This window comes from Panthera uncia (assembly GCF_023721935.1).
Source record: "Panthera uncia isolate 11264 chromosome E2 unlocalized genomic scaffold, Puncia_PCG_1.0 HiC_scaffold_19, whole genome shotgun sequence".
In the NCBI taxonomy this organism is placed as follows: Eukaryota; Metazoa; Chordata; class Mammalia; order Carnivora; family Felidae; genus Panthera; species Panthera uncia.
In genome coordinates, this window is record NW_026057588.1 from 8,518,632 (window position 1) to 8,529,230 (window position 10,599).

The 10,599-nt window shown below is 61.5% G+C and overlaps 2 protein-coding genes across 2 annotated transcripts in view; both read right to left on the reverse strand.

Annotated features, from left to right (window-relative positions):
- Positions 1-1,812: 1,812 nt before the first annotated feature.
- Positions 1,813-8,392, reverse strand: GRWD1 (glutamate rich WD repeat containing 1). Its single transcript, XM_049621543.1, has 7 exons — positions 8,007-8,392; positions 7,683-7,800; positions 7,364-7,529; positions 4,939-5,152; positions 4,645-4,787; positions 3,888-4,085; positions 1,813-2,782 (listed from the first exon to the last, which is right to left on the reverse strand). Exons 1-7 carry the CDS (start codon positions 8,191-8,193, stop codon positions 2,465-2,467), a joined length of 1,344 nt encoding a protein of 447 aa, XP_049477500.1. The 5' UTR covers positions 8,194-8,392; the 3' UTR covers positions 1,813-2,464.
- A 1,369-nt stretch (positions 8,393-9,761) lies between these two features.
- Positions 9,762-10,599, reverse strand: part of GRIN2D (glutamate ionotropic receptor NMDA type subunit 2D) — a 24,152-nt gene continuing 23,314 nt past the window's right edge. Inside the window, exons 10-11 of the mRNA XM_049622304.1 lie at positions 10,365-10,550; positions 9,762-9,845 (exon numbers count right to left, since the gene is read on the reverse strand). Coding sequence (XP_049478261.1) covers positions 9,762-9,845; positions 10,365-10,550 — 270 coding nt within the window. The remainder of the gene's footprint in view (positions 9,846-10,364; positions 10,551-10,599) is intronic.

Genomic DNA, 10,599 nt, shown 5'->3' on the forward strand with positions numbered 1-10,599 from the left:
GACTCTTCTGGAAGCTGGGAAGTCCAAATCATTGCCCCGCTTCACAGGTTTGGGGACTAGGCCCGGGGACCTGGCCAGACCCACGCGGTGCCGAAGGAGGGGTGCCCGTTTGGGTCCGGAGCCTTTCCGAGCCAGGACTCTGCCTCCTAAATCCCACCCTCAGCCCCGTGCGGCAGGGGTGACCGTGCCCGGTTCACCAAGTCGACGGGGGCCTTCACCTGCAGAGGGCCCTGTCTGCACCCAACGTGGCCCAGCTCAGAGGGTGGGTGGGACACAAGGCTCAACGTCCCCACCGCCCACCCCCCCACCCCGCAGAGGCAGGACAGGAGGGAAAGGATCCAGAGCCTGTAGTCCCCTCCCCCCATCCTCCCCCTGACCTGCCAGAGCAGCTTAACGTTTCCATATAAAGGAGACGCACGGCTTAAGGTGTGTTAATTTGGTGTCAAAGTCACTGTCTAATCTGGGGCCAATGAGCTCCGCCCCCCCACCCCAACCTTCCTCCCCCTCAAAAGAGAAGCATTTTCACACTCTGCCCAAGACCCTGGGTGGTCCCCCTCCCCCCCCCCCCCCAACAGGGGCTGGACAGCGGGCGGGGGGGCAGAGATTGACAGGGCGGGGCAGGGAGGGGTGGGGTGTGTGGGGACAGAGAGGGAACCAAGGCAGAGGCTCAGAGTGGACAAGGAGAGGTGCTGAGAGGGAGCCCAGAAAGAGGGGAAGACAGGCCCCACAGGGGGTACAGGGACCCAGAGAGAGAGGGACAGACACCCAGAGGGAAGGGGACAGAGACAGGGTGGTGGTGGTGGGGTGCACAGAGACCTGGGGAGCAGGCGGCCAGAGACCTAGAAAGAGGGGACAGAGACACGGTGGGAGGGACAGGCAGACTAGGAGCAGCTGGGCAGGGAAGAGGTCTCAGGAAATGGGGAGCTGGGGAGCCAGGCTCGCGGACAGGGACAGGGCAAGAGAGGGTGGGGGTGAGGGGGAAAAGGCAGAAAGCGGAGATGGGGTCAGAGACGGAGGCGCCGAACTGGGAGGGGGGTGGTGGGGGAGAGGTCGTTCCGGGGCTGGAATCGGTCACGGAGGGTGAGGCAGGACCTTCCCAGGGGAACAGCGAGGACGGGGAACGTGGGGCGGAAGGGCCCGGGCGAGGAGGGGTGGGGAGGTGGGATGGTCTCAGCCCGGGGCCTCTGCGCCGAGGCACGTACCTGGTGGGGCAGCCCACCCCCATGCCCTCCGCCGGGGGATCCTCTGCCAGGGCCGCGGGGAGACCTCTGTGGGTGCTGAGGGGCAGCGGTGCGTCCTGGGCCCCAGGGGCCTCGTGCCGGGCGCCCGACCTCTGTGTCTACAGGCGGATCAGAGGCCCGGCCGAGGGGGGGGCAGGGGGTGGGGCCAGCTCAGAGCCGCAGAGGGGGAGCCAGGGAGGCCGGCCAGGCAGGGCGCCTGGGCCGCAGCCCAAGCAGGCTGGAGAGGAGACGCGGTGGCAGACACAGAAGGGGGAGGGGGCGGGGAGACACGGGGAGATGGGGACACAGATGAGGGACCAGCGGGGGCAGGACAGAGATGAAGGGGGGCTCCTGGAGATGAAGCCTTAAGAAGTTGGGGGACGCAGGGGAGAGAGCCCCCCAGAGACCCGGACCGAGTTCCACACGGAATCAGACTGGGGGCAGGCAGGTCCAAAAGGCACCCGATGGGCTAAGAGACCCGAAGCGGGGATTCCCAGTGGCCTCTCCCAGCGCGGTGGCCTCCGGACAGCTGGGTGCCAGGTTCCCGCCTCCTCCTCCAGCTTCTTCGTAGGGAGGAGCCAGCAGGATGAGCCTCATTCTGGTCCTTTATTGCCTCAGGAGCCCCTGACCTTCCTTCCTGCATAGCGCCCCGCCTTGGATGCAGGAGGGAGGGAGGACCCACACAGTCCCCTGCTGGGACGTCCTGGCCGAACTCTGATGGCAGGAAAACAAAGAGCCAGACCGGATTCTGCTAGAGGAACCCACCCCTCAGATGTGGCCCACCCATCGTAAAGTGCCCGAGCTCCCCCGGGGGAGACCCGCGGCCGAGACCGGGTCCGTGGCTTACAGCGTCCACAGCAACAGGAGGCCACACCAGGCTCACCTGGGCAACAGGCCAGAGTCCTCCGACAGGTGGGGGACGGAGGGGGTCACAGGGTGAAGCCAAGTCTTCCGGTGGGAGGGGTCACCAGTCAAAACCGAGTCTTTTGCCCCAAGGGTCACCGGAGCAAACCAAGTGGTTATTTTGAGAGTCACGGGTCAAAGCACAGCCTTTGGCAAGAGGGGTCACGGGACCAAAGCGACTCCTCTCCAAGAACAGCGAGTCAAAGGGAATCCATCATGGCAGCTAACGGGCCCAACCGGGTCCTTCTCTCGGAGGAGGGCTGGCGCACCGATCCGAACGCGTCCCTTCCGGCGGAACCAACTTCGACCCCAGTCCCCAGGCGAAGGCACGGCGGGCCTCCTCAGACGCTGATGGTGCGGAAGACGGTGAAGCCCGACAGGGCGGTGCTGACCAGGACCCCGGGGCACTGTGGGTGCCAGTGCAGCTCCTTCAGGTCGGTCTCGCCCTGGTGCACGAACAGGAGCTGCTGGGGAAGGTCCGCCAGCGCGGGGTCCGTCTCCGCGTCGCCGGCCTCGGGGTCCCGTTCCACGGCCAGGTCCCACTGCGTGATCTGGTTGTCCGCGCCCGAGGCTGCAAAGACCCCGCTGTCCTGGGGGTGCCACTCGACAGAGGTCACGGGGGCCACGTGCTGCTTGAAGGTGGCCACTGGGGAGCCAGACTACGGGAAGAAGGGAGTCGGGGGCTCTGAGCACCTCGGCCTGACTCCCAGGGCGACCCAGGCCGAGCCCTCACCGCTCTCCCGCTGGAGGGGTGCACCCGGGCTCCTCCCCTGGACTCCCAGATTCTCTGAAAGGGACACAGGGCAAAGCAGAACCGGTAATAAAGACGTAGTGTCTCAGGGGCTGCCGGGAGCTGTGGTTTCCCCTGCCAAGAACCCCCTCCGAGCTCCAGGTCACAAGATCCCCGGCCTCGGTCCTCCCTGCGCATGCCTCAGTTTCCCTTCCTATAAAAGAGGAGGGTTCTCAAAGCGCTCCCCCTGCTGATTCTACGAAGGCCTTAAAGGGGGCGGAAGCATGGCTCCCAGGCTCCGGAGGCAGCCGATGAAAAGAAAAACAGCACTTGCGCGGTAGGCTAAAGCAAAGGGAATTCTAAATCGGAGAAGTGGTTCCGAAGTCCCAGTGGCCAATCAACTTGGCCACGCACTTTCCTTGGGGGCCGGAGCCCGCTTCTAGAAGCCTCCTCAGGGCTGGCTCTACAGGAGGGGAACAAAGACTCCGTCCTGGTGGTCCCGGGCAGGCACAGGGCCACGCCAAGTGCCGGCTCCGTCCACAGGGAAGCCGGAGACAGTTTCTCCTGCCCAGAATCCCTCTCGGCTCTACGAAGCCAATCCTCGGCCAGGGGGTAATGTCCTATCCGCTCCCGTCCTTTCTGTACCTCAGTTTCCTCCCCCGTAACGATCGACCTAGGCTCCCGTTCTCAGTGGATTCCACAGAACCCACTAACAACGAGTCTACAACTCCTCGCGGCTCTGAAGTCCCGAGCCACAGGGCCCACCGCGCTGCGGCCCAGCAGGTAGATGGGAATCGCGGCCTCTGTGGCCACCCGGCCCCTTTTGTCCCCCGTCACCTCTCCAGCCGGCGGAACGAGCGACCCCACGCCAGCCACAGCCTTCCCCCCCGGGCCCGTTTCCTCATCTGCACCCCACCTCGACAGGCCTTCCCGGCTCTGGCGCAGACAACCGTCCGAGGGAGGAAGCCTGCAAATCCCAGCGGCTGCCGGGAGCAGGGGCTCCTCCAGCCCCAGACGTCCAGCTGGGGAGATACCTTGAACTGCCGCAGGTCCCAGATCTTGAGGGCGCCGTCGTCCCCGCCGCTAAGCAGGAAGGGCTCCCGGCGGCTCCAGCTGATGACGTTGACGTCCCCGTCGTGGGCGGTGGCGGTGGTGAGCATGCAGGCCTTGCCGGGGGCGGCCCGGATGTCCCAGATGCGAATGGAGGCGTCCGCTGAGCAGGAGGCGAACACCTGGACGGGGCGGGGTCTGAGTGACCCTGGTGTGCCTGCCACCCCACTCTGGAGACCAGGGGACGCGTGGTGGGCTACCCTTATTTTATTTTTAGAAGTTTGTTTTTGAGAGAGAGGGAGAGACAGAGAGACGGAGAGGGAGAGACAGAGAGACGGAGAGGGAGAGAGGGAGAGAGGGAGAGAGGGAGAGAGGGAGAGAGAGGGAGAGAGGGAGAGAGGGAGAGAGGGAGAGAGGGAGAGGGAGAGAGGGAGAGAGAGACAGAGCGCACGCGCTTGCGAGTGAGCGAGCAGGGCAGGGGCACGGGGTGGGGGGGTGGGGAAAACAGAGGATCCGAAGCAGGCTCGGCGCTGACAGCAGCAAGCCCAACACGGGGCTCAAACCCACGAACCGTGAGATCAGGACCTGAGCCGAAGCCGGACGCTCAACCAACTGAGCCCCCCCCCCCGCCCCGGGCGCCCCTGCCCTCTTTTTCTGTGTTCTCCCCCCGCCCCATTAGAATCTAGCCCCAGTACCCCCGTCTTGCAAGACCCAGGAGTCAGACCCCCAGCCCGCCCTCACTGTGTCCTCAGTCGGGGACCACTGAAGGTCCTCCACAGAGCGCGTGTGGCCCACGAATGGCCGCTGGTCCACGTGCCAGGAGCCGCCGTCCACAGGCGTCCAGAGGTGGATGTTCTTCTGACAGTCACCAGTCAGCAGGCGCCCTGGAGACAGGAGTCAGGAAACCAGCTGGCCCCGCGCCCCCTCTTCTCCCGACAGTCTCAGCACCCACCCCCTCCCCCAGCCCCCCCCCCCCCCCGCCCTCCCACCCCTGCCCCACCCAGGGCCGATTCCCTGCACCCCAGGGACACCCACCAGACACACGGGGGGACCAGTCCAGCGCAAAGCCCTCTCCCATGTGGCCAGCGAAGGCAAAGATGGGCTTCACCCGGGCCTGCTCGTCCCGGAGGAAGGTCGCCAGGGCCTGTGGGTCATCTACCACCTGCAGGAGCCGCCGCAGTGCAAACACCTCCACCTGGCCCTTCTCTGACCATAGAGCGGCCACCGGCTCGTCGCCCAGCCAGGACACCTGTGGGGGGGGGGGGGAAGGAGAAGGGAAAGGGAGGCAGGAGGGACGGGAGGCTCAGGGTGGTGGTGACCACAGCTCCTGGCATCCCTGAGAAATGGACCTGCAGGTCCTCAGGACCCCCGTCCTCCCACAGCTGGGAGCCTGGCTCCCAGGAACCTTTGCAGGGAAGAAAACGACAGCCTGCAGGACCGGCTTGGTACCTGGGACAACTGCCCATGCTGGGCAGCAGTGATGGTGAGGCCGCAAACTCCTTCCAGAGGCCCCGGCAACCCCTGAAAGGGTGTTCAGGGTACCCCGTTTTTTTTGTTTGTTTTGTTTTTGTTTTTTGAGAGAGAGAAAGAGCGTAAGCAGGGGAGAGGGACAGAGGGAGGGAGAGAATCCCACGACCCTGGGATCATGACCTGAGCCGAAATCAAGAGTTGGGATGCTCTACCGACTGAGTCACCCGGGCGCCCCAGACTACCAGTCTTTGTAACTTGGTAAATGTCGGTGGGTCCCAGGCCTCAGTCCTTGGGTCTCTTTGCCTCTGTCTGCTCGCTAGGAGATCCCGTCCAGCCTCAAGGTTTCCAGTAGCCCCAAGCCCTGACCTCTCTGGACTCCAGACTCCTATCGACACCGACCGTTCAAACTTCACGCGGCCAAAGCCAAGCTCCTAATCGCCGTCTACAAGCTCCTCCTCCCCGGGGCTCCCCATCTCAGGCCCCGAACTGTAGGACTCACTGACTTGTCCTCACGGCCACCCCGTGCTAGCTACACTCAAAACCCACATCACTTCCAAGCCCTTCTCACTACCTCTACTGTCGTCACTCCTGGCTACTCCTGTCATCCTTCCCCCTGCGTGATGGCCTCCCCGTGGGACTACACTTCTGCCCTTGCCTCCATGTGGTCTATTCTCCACACAGCACTCAGGGGGATCTCTTTAAATTTTTTTTTTTTTTCAACGTTTTTAATTTATTTTTGGGACAGAGAGAGACAGAGCATGAACGGGGGAGGGACAGAGAGAGAGGGAGACACAGAATCGGAAACAGGCTCAGGCTCCGAGCCATCAGCCCAGAGCCCGACGCGGGGCTCGAACTCACGGACCGCGAGATCGTGACCTGGCTGAAGTCGGACGCTTAACCGACTGCGCCACCCAGGCGCCCCAGGGGGGATCTCTTTAAAACACAAGTCAGATCCCAACTGTCCTCCGCTCTAAACCCTCCCGTGGCTCCCGATTTCTCCCCAAGTAAAGCCAAGTCCTTACCCTAACAGGTAAGGCCTACAAGCCCTCCACAACCCATCACCTCCTCTGTGTCAACCCCCTACATGCTGTCACTCTCCCTCTCGTCCATTTGCTCTGGCAGCTGCATTGGTCTCCCCGATTTCCCTCGCAATTCCTCAAACGTGCCATGTTTGCCCCAGGGCCTTTGCACCTGTGTTTCCTTTGCCTACAAACCCTTTCCCAACAGAGATCTTTGGTTCGCTCCCTCACTTCCTGTGAGTCTCTATTCAAATGGCACCTTATCACAAATACTTCCCTGACCCTGACCGCACTATTTAAAACAGCAAACCCACTCTAGAAACGTCCTAATTCCCTTACCTTGCTTTTCCTCTTCTCTATGAGGACGCACTGCACATTTACTTAGCTTTTTCTTGTTCCCTTCCCCTGCTAGCATTACGTTTCATGAAGCCAGAGAACTTTTGCTCCGTGAAATCCCCAGGGCATAGAACAATGCCTAAAACATGGTAATAATATAATAGGGACCCACAGCAAGGGCTGTGGGCCAACCACTGCCCTGAGTGCCGTTCATACATCGTCTCGTGTAATTCATACAGCAGCGCGATCGCAAGGTGCCAGAACTCAGCAGCACGAAAGCGGCCCCACAGCCCAGGACATTTCCTGAGCAATAACACAAAACATGTGTCACACTACACCCAGGTGCTGTCTCTGGGCACCTGAAATAACCGTACGCTGTTCCATTTTACCCTCACGTCAGCTCCATCAGGCCAGCTTTGTAACCTTCGCCATTTTACAGAAGAGGAAAGAACATAAAAACTCGCCCCGTGTTGCTTCTAGCACATAGCGACAATAACGACGACAGGTAAGACGTACATAAGCCAATGCATATAAAGGTACGTGCCAGATACTTTCCTAAAAGCTGGAAGGCATAGACAAGGGGGTTGGGGTTGGAGGTCAGACAATGTAGAGCAGGCTCCTGGGTCTGTATCTACCCGGACTCGGTTGATGCCGCCATAGTGGGGCACCATAGCCAGCTCCAGCTGAGGCTTCCGCTCCTCTTCCTCCTCTTCATCCTCCTCCTCCTCCTCCTCCTCATCGCTGCCCTCCGATGGCGGGGGTTTTGTCCCATGCAGATTATGCATCCGAAGCATCATCAGTCTGGGGGAAAGCGTGGGGTGAGTGAGGCACGGGATGCCAGGATACTCAGAGGGAAGGAGGAGAGAAGCCGGAAACCTCGATTTCTAGGTCCTGGGGAAGAGGGAGCTGGGGGTTCAGACTCCTGGTCCTAGGAACACCTCAGATTTCACTCACCTGTTGCTCTGGGCGCTCTCCGCCTGGGTCCCAGCGCACAGGTAAAGTGTAAGAGGAAGCTCTGTCCGGCTGTCTCCCAGATGATCCCGGACTATGTCGAAGCTAAGACAGGGGGCGCCTCGGGATAAAAAGAGAGGTCGCAAAATTAGAACGGGACAGAGATCTCAGCCCCCCCTCGCGTGTGAAGTTTTCATCCGTCTTAGAGCCCAGTCTTCTCTCTCAGAGTGCCTCGTAAGTTAAAGACTCCGGACCAGACCCCCTCGGGAGTCAGGATTCCAGTCCCCTTCCTCCTCAGGACCCAGGAGTCCTGGTGCCCGGCCCTACCAGTCTGCGCTCGGTGGTACAGCACGTAAGCCTCCTCGTCCATGACCAGCTCCTCTCCTTCGCGGAGCGGCGGTCCCCGGCCGGGCAAGTAGACCTGGGCCGGGCCTTCGGTCCTTGCGTCGCTGGACTCGGCCTCCATGGGTTCCCCGGTCCCACACGTGCGCCGCCTCCCCTTGCGCGCCGCCATCTTCGATGCCTCTCACCGCCGGCGCGCAGGGAGGACGTCACTTCCGGGTTGCGGTTTCCTTCTTCTGAGATCCGCTCGGCTGCACGGTTGCCTTGGAAACCTCCGAGCTCACCAATTAGAGAGGGCGGCGGGGAGAGGGTGAAGGAGAACTAAGGCAAAGGAGTCCTAGCCTAGCGACCGAGGCTTGCGGATTCGGAGAAAGTACACCCTTCGCGTGACTTTGCGGCGCTTTTCTGCGGAGCGGCGGCAAGGCCTCCTGGGAGTTGTAGTTCTGTACGAAGCCAGTTTTCTCCATCTATTGGAGGAGTCCTGAGCCCCGACTCCCATCTTCCACCTTGGACTCCCATTGCTTCCTTTCCGCTATATTATTCATGTATGCAAATAAGAGTTCTCACTGGCAAGAAGACTGGGCTTTTGCTCCCTGAGGACCCATAAAGCCGGGTTCCTCTCCCCTCCTTGTTATGATGGCTTTAATTCACTTCAAACTGCTTTAGTGTAGACAGGATGATATTATGTGTAAGTCAATCGGTTGAATCTACCCTCTTGGGGCAGTCAGTTGCCTAACCAGGCGTTCACGTTGCAGCTATGGTCAGCGAGCACTTAATCAGAAAGTCAGCCCTCTGGAGACCGCCGTTACAAGCGCTTTGGCTCTCTTTATCCCTCATCGGCAATGAAATGTTAGAAATAGATTCTCATTGGTGAGATTCACGGCATTCGAGATAGGTGGATTGGCTGGGATATACTAGACTCCTCGCTTGCAAGAACAGGATATTAAGAATCAAGCAAGAGGCCTTGTCTGTGGCCATAGGAATGGGACCCTAGACTTAATCCTAGAGTGTTTTGATCCTGGATCTTTCTGGAGTTCTCTGTCCCGCCTTCTCTCTGGGTCTCTGTCCTCCCTCGCACCATCTCAGTCTTCTTCTTAGGATCTATTCTCACAGCCCCTTTCTGGGTCTTTGTCTCCCATCTCCTTCCAGGGTCTGTGTTCTGAATACAATTTTCTTTCCGCCCTCTCTTCCTCTGTGGGACTTTTCTCGGTTTCTGTTTCCTCCAGGGAAGTTTGAGGGGGGCTGAGACAAACACGGAGCTCACACTTGGACTGAGGAGGCATAAAAACATGGTTTATTCCAAACACTGCAATGTGTAACAGGAGAGTGGGAGGGGAGGTTGGTGGTGGGTGTGGATTCCCAGACCGTCTCCTCCACAACCCAGCTCCAGACCCGGCTGGAGATCTAGGAAAAGGAGGCTTGGGGGGGGGGGGGGGGGGGGGGGGGGGGGAGGGGAGGGGGTGTCTGCTGGGTTTTCGTTGGGAGGGTCACAGATAAGGGCTGGAGTTGGAGAGGATGTGGTTGGTGGCACGTGGGGCCGGTAGTGAGGTGCGACAGGGTGGGAGGGTTTGGCCCGGTGTTTGTTGGGATCAACGCTAGGACAGGGGGAGGCGGGGCTTCCGTTGGGAGTGTCCGAGGTCAAAATTGGGAAAAGCGACCTAGGGTGGGGAAAGGAGGAGGGTGTGTCACGGTATGACGTCAAGGGTCACAGTCTGGTCGGGGCACAGTCTGGGATTCGGGTCACAGTTTGGGGTCAGGGGTCACAGTCTGGGGTCGGATGACCATTTTTAGGGGTCGGAAGTCACAGTCTGGGGTCAGGGATTTCTGTGTGGCGGGGCCAAGGTCTGGGGTCACAGTTTGGCGAACGCGTCTCACAGTTTTGAGTCCCAATGGATGAAAGGTTAAAAACGGGCTTCCCCGGAGGCGTGGCCGGGGCCGGGGAGCTGCACAGTGATGTGGGGGCCACGGCCCCGGGCGTGGGGGTGGGGCGCGGGCGCGGCGTGTCCCCACCCCCTCCCCCACCTCCCGCCCCATCTGGTGACGTTAAAAAGCCCTTGTCGGGTTTAAAAACAAAACAAAACAAAAACAAACCTCCAGTGGGCTCCGAGACCCCCACCCCCTCCCTTTCAGGCTGGGTGAGATTTGGGGGAGGGGGGGCCAAATCCCTTCCGGCTCTTGGTGCCCCCAAAGCGACGGGGCGCAGGACGCTGCTCCAGGCGGGGTCCGGCCAGGTCCAACTTTTCCTTCCCAACCCACGCGGGTCCTGTCTGTTGCGCGCGCCCCCTCGGGCCGTGGCCTGCGCTGACCGAGGGGGCGCCGGGGGCCCCCCGGGCCGCGTCATACCTCGGACTCGAGGCTGGAGAAGTGCGCCGAGCCCCTGCGGGTACCCAGGTCCCCGCCCCGGTGTCTCCGGTGGGGCGCGGCGGGCAGCGGCGGCCCCCAGTGCGCGGCGTGCGGGCAGCGGCGCGCGTGGCGGGAGGGCCCGGTGAGCCTGCGCGCGGGGGCGGCGCGGGGACACGAGCTGAGGTCCTCGAGCGAGCGCGAGGTGGGCGCCGGCGGCGGGAGGTCCCAGCCCCCC

What these genes read in the sequence shown, in the direction of transcription:
- GRWD1 (XM_049621543.1), bottom strand. Translation starts at nt 8,193, where the DNA reads ATGGCGGCGCGCAAGGGGAGGCGGCGCACGTGTGGGACCGGGGAACCC. An exon ending in GTACCACCGAGCGCAGACTG is followed by an intron (nt 7,801 to 8,006) that starts GTAGGGCCGGGC and finishes TTTTATCCCGAG; the next exon opens with GCGCCCCCTGTCTTAGCTTC. An exon ending in CTGGTCCCCCCGTGTGTCTG is followed by an intron (nt 4,788 to 4,938) that starts GTGGGTGTCCCT and finishes TCCTGTCTCCAG; the next exon opens with GGCGCCTGCTGACTGGTGAC.